Here is a 13,762-nt window from a genome sequence, read left to right as displayed (position 1 = left end):
CGCCAGCCCGTGACGTCACGGAGGGGCGGGGCGGGCTCGCTCAGAGGAGGCCAATCCGAGGCCGGGATCTGCCTGGCGACGGGATTAAACTAAAATTAGCTGGGGGGAGGGGCAGGGCGGCTCCATTCACGGAGGGGGGGCGATACTGCCCCCGCCGGACCCACTGAGCCCTGGGACCGGGGGGTGCGTGCGGCAGCGCCCGAACCGCTGGTTCCAGCCCCTAGGGCAGCGACCCCGCCCCGTGGGACCCCCCCTTCTCCAACCTTCCCCCACGCGGGACCCCCCTTCTCCAGAACCGCCCACGCAGGATCCCCCTTCTCCAGACCCCGCCCCGTGGGACCCCCCCTTCTCCAACTTTCCCCCACGCAGGATCCCCCTTCTCCAGACCCCGCCCCGTGGGACCCTCCCTTCTCCAACCTTCCCCCACGCAGGATCCCCCTTCTCCAGACCCCGCCCCGGGGGGCCCCCCCTTCTCCAACTTTCCCCCACGCAGGATCCCCCTTCTCCAGACCCCGCCCCGTGGGACCCCCCCTTCTCCAACCTTCCCCCACGCGGGACCCCCCTTCTCCAGAACCGCCCACGCAGGATCCCCCTTCTCCAGACCCCGCCCCGTGGGACCCCCCCTTCTCCAACTTTCCCCCACGCAGGATCCCCCTTCTCCAGACCCCGCCCCGTGGGACCCTCCCTTCTCCAACCTTCCCCCACGCAGGATCCCCCTTCTCCAGACCCCGCCCCGTGGGACCCCCCCTTCTCCAACTTTCCCCCACGCAGGATCCCCCTTCTCCAGACCCCGCCCCGTGGGACCCCCCCTTCTCCAACCTTCCCCCACGCGGGACCCCCCTCTCCAGAACCGCCCACGCAGGATCCCCCTTCTACAGACCCCGCCCCGTGGGACCCCCCCTTCTCCAACCTTCCCCCACGCAGGATCCCCCTTCTCCAGACCCCGCCCCGTGGGACCCCCCCTTCTCCAACCTTCCCCCACGCGGGACCCCCCTTCTCCAGAACCGCCCACGCAGGATCCCCCTTCTCCAGACCCCGCCCCGTGGGACCCCCCCCACACGCAAGACTTCCCTTCTCCAGACTCCCCCATGCGAAATATCCCTTCCCCAGGCTGCTAGCACAGGACCCCCCTTCTCCAGACCCCCCCCGACAGGACCCCCCTTTTCCAACCTCCCACCACACAGGACCCTCCTGCTCCAGACCACCACCCCCCACGCAGGACCCCCCTTCTCCAGACCCCCCCGACAGGACCCCCCTTTTCCAACCTCCCACCACACAGGACTCTCCTGCTCCAGACCACCCCCCCCCACGCAGGACCCCCCTTCTCCAGACCCCCCCGACAGGACCCCCCTTTTCCAACCTCCCACCACACAGGACCCTCCTGCTCCAGACCACCCCCCCCCCACGCAGGACCCCAGCCTTCTCTAGAGCTTTCCCGCAGGATACCCCGTTCTCTAGACCCTCCACATGGTACCCCCCCTTCTAAACAGCCACCCCCAGGACCGCCCCTTGTCCAGAGCCACTGCGCAGGTCCCTGATTTCTCCAGACCCCCCTCCCCAGTACTCCCCTTCTCAAGAGCCACCCTGTGGGACCTCCCACTTCTCCACAGCCAACCCACTGGACCCCCCGCTCCACTCCACAGGACCCCTAGTCTTCTCCAGACCCACCCCACGAGAATGCCCCAGACAGGACCCCCTGCTCCAGAGCCACTCTGCAGGATCCCCCCACACTCCTGCCCCATGAGAGCCCCCCTTCTCCAGAGCTGCCACATGGGTCCCCTCCCTACCCCCATGCCACCCCGTGGGGTTCCCACACCCCTCTACTACCCCCCATCCCATAGGACCCCCTCAGCCTGTGAGGTCCATCCCCCCGGCAACCCATTCCACTTCTCCCAACTCTCTCCAGGCCCCTTCTTCATGCCTGCCCCATGGGTCCTCCACTCACCCCTTGCACTTCACAGCCCCCAGCTCCCTCCCCAGCACACTTAGCCAGCTAGCCCGGGCCCATCTCCAAAGGGAGCCTAGGACTGGAGTAACTTCCCTGAGGGGTTCCCCTTATCCCCTTAGGCTGCATGGGATCTTCTCTCTAATACTCCCAGATGCTCCCCTCCTGACCTCAATTACAGCCTACAGAACTCGCCACCACTGGACAGCAGAGGGTTGACTAAAAGGTCTTTCCTCCCCATGTTAAACGTGCTCCCTCTCAATGTCCTGAAACGTCCCCGGTTCTCCGGCCAGGACAGAGGGAGAACAGCAGTTTTTCAGCCCCTTCATTGTCCAGGCCCCTTTATCAGCTCCCCTCTTGACTCTTTTCTAATGGAGACAGGCCCAAGCCTCTCAGGCTCTCTGCCCGGGGGCTTTCCAGCCCCCGAGGATTCTCTCTGCCTCTGCCCGAGCCCCTTGATTCCTGCTCTGTCCTGTCTGAGAGGGGGGGACGAGCACTGAGCACAGCATCCCAGAGGAGGCTTTTTCATCCTTGTGCAGCTCCACTTTTTATTTGCTTGTTCCTGCTCCTGCCCATGGAGCAGAGCTCCCATTGACCCGGCCCAAGAAGCCCCAGGCCTTTTTCCTGGGTCATTACAGTTCATTAGAGCCCTGTACAGCGAGCAGGCTGCCGTATTCCTTCCAATGTCCATGTGTCTGTCAGCACTGAACGGCATCGGCCAGTGGGGCGCCTGGTCTCCTCGCTGGGTCAGACTCCCACAGGCTCCTCTCCGTCTTCACCATCTTCATTTAAATAATTTGATGTCATCTGCAACAGTGGCTACATTTCTCACTCACTAATAAATACACTACACACCCAGCCTCAGACCCAACCCTGGGCCAGGAACTTTCCAACTCTACAACTGTTCTCTGGGGAAGAGGCTGTGGGAAGCGAGGCAGGCGTAGAAAAGTCCATGAGCCACACAGGCATCTCCACGTAGCCACAGCTGGGCCGTGCTCATGGCCTCAGGCCTTCCTCCTCAGCTTTGCCATGCTGGCTATCCTAGGCTGGGGTTTCTGGCTCTGGCCCTGTCTGGGGCCCTCTGGAAGTCCCACTCCATGATTGAGCTGCTCACAGAATTCCAGCAGCCTAGTGCCCCCAACAGTGCTTTGCGGGGTTCCCCTTCAGCTAGTCGGTACAGTCCCAGCACTTCAGCTGGCAAACTTCCTGCCCTAGCCAGAATGACAAGGAAACCTTCCTGCCTTAGCATCAGCTGGGGGTTTGCTCCGGTTTTGGCCACTAACAACAGGGGCCTCCCGGAGCTGCTGGCACCATGGCTGGGGGCTGGAGCAGACCTCATCCGCTCCCACACCCATGCTCTGATACGACCATTCAAGCTTTCAGAGAAAGTGGTGCAAGGGCCCTCTGGCCACCCCCCAGACCAGTGGGCCCAATGACCAGCCCCAACCTGGCCCACAGCCTCCCAGTGAACAGGGAGGTGAGTGAAGAAATGGCTGGAGAGAAAACAAAGGTTTCTCTAGCTGGAACCAGAGGGGTTCCATCCTGTGCACCCTCAGCTGGGGGAGGCCAAGGGCAGACAGCTGCATTTGGGAAGCCCAGAAGGCAGCTGGTGCTAGGACTCCAACCGTCTCCCCCCACCTTCCCCAAGGCAAGTAGCAGCTTTCTCCCGCCCTGCCCTGTGGGCTGCCACTAGGTTTGGAGGGGGCTTTGCTCTCCTGCCCACCAGTCCCTGGCAGGGCCTGTGCAGAGAGCACTCACCCACTCTCCCATGGGTGGTGGTGCTGGGCACTGACATGAGATGGGTGCACAGCCACCTCAATCCCCCCCACCACCCCGGTCACAGCACCTGGCTCCCCTCCCCCACCAGCTAAAAAGCTGTCATTCACAGGTAGAGCCCTGCCTAAGGGTCAGGCTCAGCACTGCTCCGCCCTGCAGCCGCCAGTGCACCCCTCGGTGCTGAGAAGCCCCCGAGCCTCAAATCTCAGCAGCAATGAGGCCACTCCCCCTAAGCAGAGGGGAGCCCAGGACCCTGCCTGGCCCCAGCTCAATCCCTCTGGGTTCTGCCCAGTGACACAGCCCTAGCCACGGTGTCCCTGCCCTCCCATAGGGATGGCTCCTACAACCCAGAGCTCTCCCAGCCAGGCACGGCCTGTGCCTCCCCCCGAGAGGCAAGACTTACACAGGGCGCCTCTGCAGCTGAGTGCAGGACTGCAGGGGGCACACAGGCCCCAGAGGCCCCCAAGTGGAGTGGGGCCCTCCCTGCTGCAGGGCAGATGGCCTGGCTGAGCTTGCCCCTGGAGCAGGCCCTGCTGCCCACCCCCACCCAGGGGCTAGTCACTGGCTAGACAGAGGCAGAGATCCAGCCCCTGCCCCTCCATTTGCTACCACCTTTCTGCCCACCCAGCACCACTAGATCTGCCCTGGCGTAACCTGGACAGCAGGGGCATGCTCTGACCCCACTGCTGCACTGGCCTGAGGCAAAGTGAGGGGCTGCCCTTTGGGCCTCACCTTCCCCCTGCACTTCGGCTGCCCCCTCCTGGGGCTGGACAGCCCCCAGCCATAGAGCCTTCTAGCCCCGCTCCCCCAGGAGCCAGCCCCCCGCCCGGGGGGGGGAGGGGACAGGGGCATAGCTACAGGCCCCTGCTTTGGCAGCTCTCCACACCTGGGGACTGAGCTGGAAGTGGAATGGAGATGCACTGTGCAGCAGGTCTGTCTCTCCCCACCCAGGAAGTGAGACTGGGGGCTGCAGCTGCTCCAGCCCCCCGCTGCAGCGCGGCTGATGTCATGGCTGTCACGGCTTTCCAAGAATAACAGCAGGGCCCAGCTGGCTGCAGGAGCGGCTGTTCGCAGGGTCACAGCACCCTCTACTGCTCACAATTGGGCACTGTGGGGGGCACCCAACTACGGGTGAAGCCAGCCGCTGGTTTCTCCAGGCAGCGCCTCCCTGCTTGACTTCAGGCTGTGTTCCCCAGCACAGGGGAGCTCAGCCCCTTGGAGGCTGGGGCTACGCTAGCAGGGCTGGTTAGACCCTGCCCTTGCCCATGGGACCAGGAGGGAGGCAGCAGGAACTGCCCTCTAGGGACCAGTGATCCTTCCAGACAGGCAGCTGTGCTTGTGTGGTCCCAGGGCTGATGGGTGGCTCTTTTCTGCAGCCAGACAAGGGCTCTGGGTCAACAGCCAGATGGGCCAGAAAGGAAAGGGTGCTGCCTACAGGCAGACGGGTGAGGGAGCCCTCTCCTGCCCTTAGCTGCAGCAGGGGTCTGAAGAACAGGCCTAGGAGAAGGGCCCTTGGCTGGAAAGGGAGAGCGCCCCTTGCACAGCACAGTAGGGAAGGGAGATGCAGAGAAGCTGAGCACCCCAGGGAGAAGGGGGAGTACGGACAGCTGCTCAGGGAGGTGCTACCAGGTGCAGAGCCACAGGCGGGGACACGCAGGTGGGCTCTGCCTCCCAGGGCCTGGCAAACCCCTCCAGCCTGGCTACAGGCAGAGCTGAGCCTGTGCCCAGCCCCACTGGAGACAGGGACGGGGAAGTCACTGCTAAGGCCCAGGGTTGGAGCCTCCCTGTCCCCAGCAAGGAGCTGTCAGTGCAGGGAGCCCAGCTGCGCGGCCAGTCTGGAGAGACAGGGCAGGATGTGGCCCTTCCCCATTAGCCATCCAGGAGCTTCAGGATACTCTCCCGCTCCTTCAGGGTCTTCCAGGCCTGGTCCTTCTCCTTCTTGGTGGGCGTGCGCTTCTTCTGGCGCGCCGCCATGATCTTGCGGAAGGCATCCATGACCTCATTGTCAGCCATGCGCACCCGCTGCCGCAGAACCTGCCTGTGCAGCTCGTCCTTGGCCAGCCTGGGAAGAGAGGCAGAGCCGTCAGCCACAGCCTAGCCCCCCCGCCAGCACCTCCGGCCCCACACCCACCTGAGCAGCTCCTGCTTCTTGGCCCGGTTGTGAGCGCTGAGCGCCTTGAGCTCGGCCTGCCTTTTGCGCAGCTCCGCCAGGACCTCATCCTCCGAGTCCTCAGGAGGGCGGTCCTCTGACTCCAGCAGGCCTTGGGCAATCAGCTCCTCTTTGAGCCGTCCCTCCAGGGACTTGGTGTGGGGGACGCTGCAAAGGGCAGAGAAGAGAGCTGCTGTGAGCCCCCGGCAGCTCAGCATCCCGGCTACTGCAGCAGCACAGCCTGCTGGCTCCTGCCCTCCCCTCCGCCAAGGGGCAGGCAGGACTGGCCCTCACTCCAGAAAGGAGGCAGTGAGAACTAACCAGGCTCCCTGCCCGGATCTCACCCACAGGCTGGCTGCTTCCAAGTCCAGCTCAGCAAGAGCCCATTCCTCTCCCTTCCCTCTGGTGCTGCCTGCTAGGCACAGGAGAGCCTGGACTCTAATGCGCTGGATCTCAGAGGGAACAGCAGATTTCTGCTCAGGTGCTGAACACACCAGGCTCTCTAACACTTGAACTTCTCCCTGAGCAATTCCTCAACGCCTCTAGACACGAGAAGAGAGGTTTCTTTCTCTGCTTCTACTACAATTCTGTGAGGGGTCAGTGAGCACGTGGACAAGGGGGATCCAGTGGATACAGTACACTGAAGATTTTCAGAAAGCATTTGACAAGATTCTTCACCAAAGGCTCTTAAGCAAAGTAAGGAGTCATGGGATAAGAGGGAAGATCCTCTCATGGATTGGTAACTGGCTAAAAGACAAGAAACAAAGGGTAGGAATAAGTGGCCAGTGGAAAGAGGTAAATAGTGGTGTCCCCGAGGGGTCAGTACTGGGATCTGTCCTATTCAACAGATTCAGAAATGATCTGGAAAAAGGAGTAAACAGCGAGGTAGCAAAGTGTGCAGCTAATACAAAACTACTCAGGATAGTTAAGTCCCAAGCAGACTGAGAAGAGTTATAAAGGGATCTCACAAAACTGGGAGACTGGGCAACAAAATGGCAGATGAAATTCAATGCTGATAAATGCAAAGTAATGCACATTGGGAAACAATCCCAACTATCCATATAAAACAATGGGGTCTAATTAGCTGTTACCATTCGAGAGAGAGATCTTGGAGTCATTGTGGCTAGTTCTCTGAAAACATCCACTCAGTGTGCAGCAGCAGTCAAGAAAGCAAACAGAATGTTGGGAATGGCTAGACAACTATGCACATGCTAAATAAATAAAATTAAGAAAGAGATCGATGAGACAGAAAATATTGTATCGCCTCTATATAAATCCATGGTCCACGCACATCTTGAATACTGCGTGCAAATGTGGTTGCCCCATCTCAAAAAAGATATATTGGAATTGAAAAAGGTTTAGAAAAGTGCAACAAAAATGATTAGGGGTATGGAACAGCTCCGTATGAGGAGAGATTAATAACAGTGGGACTTTTCAGCTTGGAAAAGAGGCGACTAAGGGGGGGATATGATAGAGGTCTATAAAATCATGACTGGTGTGGAGAAAGTGAATAGTGAAGTGTGTTATCAGAAGGAGTAAACAACAAGAACCAGGGGTCACCCAATGAAATCAGCGGGTTTAAAACAAACAAAAGGAAGTATTTCTTCACACAACGCACAGTCAACCTGTGGAACTCCTTGCCAGGGGATGTTGTGAAGGCCAGGACTATACCAGGGTTCAAAAAAGAACTAGATAAGTTCATGGAGGATAGGACCATCAATGGCTATTAGCCAGGGTGGGCAGGGATGGTGCCCCCATCTTGTTTGCCTGAAGCTGGGAGTGGGTGACAGGAGATAGATCACTTGACGATTCCCTGTTCTGTTCATTCCCTCCTGGGCACCTGGCATGGGCCACTGTCGGCAGACAGGATACTGGGCTGGATGGACCTTTGGTCTGACCTAGTCTGGCAGCTCATAAGTTCTTCCCTTACAGCCCCAGTGCACCCACCCCAGGCTTGAGAGGCACCTCAGGGCATTCAGACCAGGCTCTTCCAGAAGCCCAGGAGGAGCTTCCCAGGCAGAAGAGCTTCTTGGCCAGGCCGCCAGCCCCCCTGGCTGGCCACATGGGGCTGCTCACCTGAAGGGTTTGTTCTGGCTGCGGGGCGAAGTACCGGCACCGTCAGCTCCCGAGTCTTTGCCCACCAGCTCTGGGATCGAGGAGTCCTCGATGGGTGAGATGATGTTTTCCTAGCAGCAGGGGTGGAGAGGGAGGGTGAGTTCCACGCTGCTGGGACCCACGCCCCACAGGATCTGGCAGCCGAGCTCGCCCTGGAGCCTCACTCACCTCGACAAGTGCTTGCAGGAGGCGCTGCGTCAAGGGCCCAAATGGGCAGCCGTCCTCAGGCTGCTCCTGCTGGGACTCTGACTTCTTCAGCAGGGCATCCACATCTGGGAGGCAGGCGAGAAGGAAGCAGTGAGCAGAGCGGGAAGGATGTGGTGGGCAGAGCGGCAGCTGCAGCAGAACAGGGCCTAGCAGCCTCCACTCTGGGACTCCCCAGCTGCCCCAGGAAAGGCTGGCATGTCCCCCACCCGCCCTGCACCAAGGCCTGGGACTCTCCAGCCACATGAGTGAGCCAGGCGCACACACCCCTACCCCCACACCAATCCCTCGGCACTAGGTGTGGACAAACCACAGACCCCCTCTCCCCCACACACATACATACCCCTCAGTGCTGGGTATGGACAACCTCCGCCCCCCACAAATACATGTCATCCAGTCCCTCCATGGTGGTGCTGCCCGGGGGCAGGGAGCAGAGGCACCTTTTGTGTCCAGTTCTGTTAACGGTCCCAGGATGCCTTTCTTCTTGTCAGCAGCAGCTGCTGCCCGGGCACCATCCTTCTGCTCCTCCAGCAGATCCTCCTGGGCCCAGCGGTGAGAGTAATGCTTCCCCAGGGGTGGGATCTACAAAAGCAGGACAGTGAGAGCAGGAGCTCAGGGAGCTGGGCTCAGAGTCCCTGCAGCCCCTCTTCCACCAGAGACGTGGCAGAGCATGGCCTTCTGCCCCCCTCTGCACAGCAGTGCCAGGCACTTCACGGTGCCAGCTGGCTGTGGGCAAGCCCTGCTGGGAGTCTCTGCAGAGAACTGAGGCATGTCCTATAAGGGCCACTCCTTGGGCACATGCCAAGAGCTCCAGAATTCCTGCCTGAGGAAGGGCATAGGGTGGCAGTCCCAGCTCCTGCCCTGACAAGGCCGAGGGAGTGGGCGGGGCTCGGAGCTCTCCCTGGGCCCGGCCAAGCTCCAGGAGGAGAGCTTCAGAGGACTCTGCCAGAGGCTGGCACTTGCACACAAGAAAGGAGAACTCCCCTTGACCTCAGCTCTTGGAAGCTCAGGTATGACAGATCCCAGTCAGATGCAAAGCCTGCATGGGCAGCGTCCCTTGCAGTTCAGGTCCCCAGGGCCGGTGCAAGGATGTTTCGCGCCCTAGGCAAAACTTCCACCTTGCGCCCTCCCCCGTCCCCGAGCCCCTGCCCTGAGCCCCGCCCCCACCCCCGGCAGCAGCTCCCCCCTGCCCCCAAGCAGCTCACCCCTGCTCTGCCTCCTCCGAGCACGCCGTTGCTGCTTCACTTCTCCCGCCTCCCAGGCTTGCAGCGCCAATCAGCTTAGGTGCCACAAACCTGGGAGGCGGGAGAAGTGAAGCAGCCACGGGTGTGCTCGGGGAGGAGGTGGGGCAGGGATGAGCTGGGGCGGGGAGTTCCCCTGTGTGCCACCCACCCCCCTTACTTGCTGCAGGTGGCCCTCCCCAAGCTTCCTCCGCCTAAATGACGGCGGCAACCAGGGCGGCTGAAGATCTGGCCGCCACAGTTGCTGCCAAAGAAAATGCTACCCCCTAAATTCTAGCGCCGTAAATGGTTGCACCGGTCCTGCAGGTCCCACCCCAGCACAGCACGCGCTGAGGTCACTGGCTTGACCGGCACAAGCAGACCCAGGTGCCAGCTGCAGCGTACACTACACAAGGAGCATCATGGACTCCATTTGTCACTTCTGCACCCATACGTAGGCAGAGGGGTAGCTGGGCCAGCGCTCGGGCGCACTCGCTGGGTGTGCTGGGAAGGTAGCAGGTGAGTACCGGTCAGGGTCACATGAGCAGAGGGGCAGCTGGGCTGGTGCCCTGGGGCTCTTGCTGGGAGGGCAGCGGTGAGTACCAGCCAGGGTTACGTGGGCAGAGGGGCAGCTGGGCCAGTGCCCGGGCGCTCTTGCTGGGTGTGCTGGGAGGGCAGCGGGTGAGTACCAGCCAAGGTCACTTGGGGCAGCTGAGTCAGAAGACTTCTGCTTTTCGCTAAGGTCTGGATTTTCATACTCCTCTCTGCAGCCCCGTCCCACCTCAACTCTGAACAGCAACTGGGTTACTGTCCCACCAATCTCCTGCCTGAAGCAGCGGGATCAGTGTGTGTGTCTGTCCGAATGAACGGGGGGATTGTTCGGTGTTTGGGACAGGCACTCTTTGGAACACTGTTAAAGCAGGTATTTCGGCCCAGATCTGAACGCTCATGGACTATGAGCTGTCCCTGCCCTTCCCCTCTGCTGGGAAAAGGGGGGTTCTCACTGAAAGCCACCTGCTGGGTCAGAGCCTGGCACAGCACAGGAAGGAGCCTTGGGCGTGGCCCACAGCATGCAGAGGTCTAGACTCATTCAGATCCTGCAGCTGCAAGTGCCATGGTGTGGGGCCAGCCTGCGAGGAAGCTGCTGTCTCTTGCCCCCTTGCAGCAGGCAGTTTGATTGTGCCTGAAAAGCAGAGGGAGGCCCAAGTGCTGGAGCAGGGGACAAGCTTTCAGATGCCCAGGGCCTGAGCAACTTAGTGCCCTGGAAATGAAACTGAAATGGTTGCTGTATTCCATGGAGAGCCCAGGCCCGCTCTGCTGCCAAGAACGGGGGCAAAGCAGCACGGGCCCTATGGGAATACAGCCTCCAGCTCAGCTTGGTCCTACCCAGCCTGCATTGCCCCAGCACAGACAAGAGGTAGCCACGGCCTCTCTCACGGCCCCGTGGCGCTGCCCGGACCCAGAGGGGAGGGAACAGCCCACAAACACAGGCCTTTGCTGCCTGCCTTGCCCCAGTGGAGTCGGCACCCACCACGAGGCACAGGACTGCAGACTCCAGGCAGCAGGAGGATAGCATGGGGCTGGGAGGGGGGGCTACCTTGTAGTGCTCAGCCTCATCCTCTGGGGGTTTGAGCAGCTCCTCCAGGGTTCGCACCTCCTCACTCGTGAGGTCAGCACAGTAGGGCTCCACGGAGGCCCAGAACCTGCAGGACAGAGCAAAGGCGGCACTCAGAGGGAAGGGGGCAGGTGACCACCCCAAGCCAGGAACCGGGCTGATGACTTGAGCTGTGGCTCCTCCTCTACCCAGGAGATGGATTCTGGGCCCTAGGACAGCTCAGTGCCAGACCAAACTTCACTCTCACACCATCCAAGCTCCAATTCAGCTTTGCAGCTGGTGGTTTTGACCCAGAGCATCAGGGAAATGAGTGTTATCCTTGGGAACCCCTCAGTGTCCCTTTGCTCACTGCCCCAGCTGTCTCCACCCCACTCTCCCAGTGTCCCTTCACACACACACACCCCATACCTGTTCGGGGCATCATTTTTGGGGATCCGAGGCATGTCAACTGGGTCGTCTGGAAACTCATATTCTTGGATCTTGGGCTGGAGGTTCTTGGATTTAGGCCGCCCAGGGCCAGGCCCTGTGCCGTGACCACCCTTCCCCTCTAGTTTCTGCTTCTTGGGCTTTCCATGTTTAACTGGGGTGCCCAGTTCATGCTCTTTGCCCAGCTTCAGGAACCGCCTGTCCCCCTTCTTGTCCTGCCAGTCTGTCAAAATCTGAGAGAGAATGGCCCTGTGTCACACCAGACAGGCAACTGGCTGAACCCAGAACCGGAAGGGGAAGGGTCTAGTTCCACCCAGGACCCTTGCCCTTGGTGAGCCGTGTCTGCCCTCTCCTTTTCCCCAGCAACCATCATGCTGCGTTTCCCCTCAGGCCCTGTTCTCCCTGGCGGTTGGCATCCCTCTGCAGCTCGCACGGAGCACTGAGGCACAACCTCCAGGGAGAGAAGGAAGGGAAAAAAGGCTGGACAGACTCGCAAGGCTGGTAGCAAGCAGGGCTGTGCTGCGGCATTTTCTGCCATGGGAGGGAAGAACCAGCAATGGGGAGATGGCACATTGAACAAAACAGGGGCTAGCCACTATATGGAGCAATTCCAGGCACAGAGAAAACAAGCCAACAGGCCTCTTGGTCAGAACCAACCCACAGAGCAACAAGCAGTGAGCCAGCTGCAGCTGTTACCAAAAGGTAAACGTTCTTGACCTTTTAGACCAGATGGGGCCATTAGATCTTGCAGTCTGACCTCCTGCATAGCACAGGGCCCTGGCCATTCACCATCGCCCTGTCACCCCAATAACTTGTGAGATTACTTGGGACTCTGGTATGGTGTTCACTCTGAAGAGTAATGACAAGTCATCAAACCCCACCATGTTAATCATTTCACTGCTGACTTGTTTGAAGCCCGCAGGTTCTACCCCCCTGCCGCTGGGTCAGCACCGCCACCAAGCAGCTTTTGGCATGGGCACCATGGATTGGCAGACCCCAAATGGGCTGTGTGTGAAGTGGGGGGAGCTTTGCAGATATGGGGTACCTCTTCCATTGGACATAGAAGGGATTTCCCTCCTGGGGCTGAAAGGGTCCCTGGCAAAGGGCCATGAAGCCATGACCGATGGACTCCAGCTGCCGCTGAGCCGTGACCCTAGGTGGCCTGGCCTCCCCATGCCCATCATCCAGGTACCCCAGGACGCCCAAGGAATTAGGGAGCCAGACCTGCGTCTCTGCCTCCAGCACCCGCAGCCTGCGGCTGGCCGAGGACAGCAGCGTCTCCAGCTCCAACTGCAGCGTGTCGAGCTCCTCAATGCCAATGCCATCGTCCTCGGAGCGGGCCAGCACGGCAGTGTAGCGCGGGCAGACTTTCAGGTGATCCACTGACTTGAAGTCATGGAACTGCAGCGGGCAGTCCTTGAGCTCGCTCATCGCCCAGCCGCAGGCGCCGGGGTTTGGGGGCGCTGGGATATGGGGGGTGCGGGATGCTGGGGGTGCCGGGATACAGTGGGCCAGTGGGATACAAGAGCACTGGGATATGCGGGCTTGGGGTGTGTGCAGGACACAGGGTTCACTGGGGTTTGGAGGTGCCAGAATACAGGGATACCAGGCGGGGGGGAGGATATGGGGGCACTGGGCTAGGTGGGGTGTGCAGGACACGGGGGGGCTGGGGTTTGGGGGTGCCAGGATACAGGGGCACAGGCTGGGGGGGTGCAGGATGCAGGGGCACTAGGCTGGGGGGTCAGGACGTGGAGGGAAATGGGGTTTGGGGGCACCGCACGGGAAAGTGGGGTTTGGGGGCACCGTGCTGGGGGGGCTGCAGGCGGGGGGGGAAGTAGGGTTTGGGGGCACTGCGCTAGTTGGGGGGGCCACGTGGGGGGGAAGTAGGGTTTGGGGGCACCGCGCTGGGGGGGGGGCCACGCGCAGGGGGAAGTAGGGTTTGGGGGCACCGCGCTGGGGGGGCGGCACGTGGGGGGGGACGGGGGGTTTTGGGGCGCCGCACTGGGGGGGCACGCGGGGGGAGGACGCGGGGTTTGGGGGCGCCGCGCTGGGGGGGGCACGCGGGGGGGAGGACGCGGGGTTTGGGGGCGCCGCGCTGGGGGGGGCACGCGGGGGGGAGGACGCGGGGTTTGGGGGCGCCGCGCTGGGGGGGGCACGCGGGGTTTGGGGACGCCGCGCGGGAGGGGGCGGCGCGCGGGGGGGGGACGCGGGGGTTGGGGGCGCCGCGAGGGGGGGGGCGCCGCGCGGGAGGGGGCGCCGCGAGGGGGGGGCGCGGGGTTTGGGGGCGCCGCGAGGGGGGGGGGCGCGGGGTT

The 13,762-nt window shown here is 61.4% G+C and overlaps 1 protein-coding gene across 1 annotated transcript; it reads right to left on the bottom strand.

Moving 5' to 3' along the window:
- Positions 1 to 2,466: 2,466 nt before the first annotated feature.
- On the bottom strand, positions 2,467 to 13,263 carry TADA3 (transcriptional adaptor 3). Its single transcript, XM_030569755.1, has 8 exons — positions 12,675 to 13,263; positions 11,433 to 11,683; positions 11,007 to 11,112; positions 8,630 to 8,771; positions 8,154 to 8,257; positions 7,947 to 8,056; positions 5,853 to 6,038; positions 2,467 to 5,783 (listed from the first exon to the last, which is right to left on the bottom strand). Exons 1-8 carry the CDS (start codon positions 12,879 to 12,881, stop codon positions 5,591 to 5,593), a joined length of 1,299 nt encoding a protein of 432 aa, XP_030425615.1. The 5' UTR covers positions 12,882 to 13,263; the 3' UTR covers positions 2,467 to 5,590.
- Between the last annotated feature and the right edge of the window lie 499 nt (positions 13,264 to 13,762).

Source organism: Gopherus evgoodei, chromosome 7, assembly GCF_007399415.2.
Source record: "Gopherus evgoodei ecotype Sinaloan lineage chromosome 7, rGopEvg1_v1.p, whole genome shotgun sequence".
NCBI lineage: Eukaryota > Metazoa > Chordata > Testudines > Testudinidae > Gopherus > Gopherus evgoodei.
Note: the sequence above shows the minus strand (reverse complement) of the source record. Positions and strands in the feature narration are given on the sequence as shown.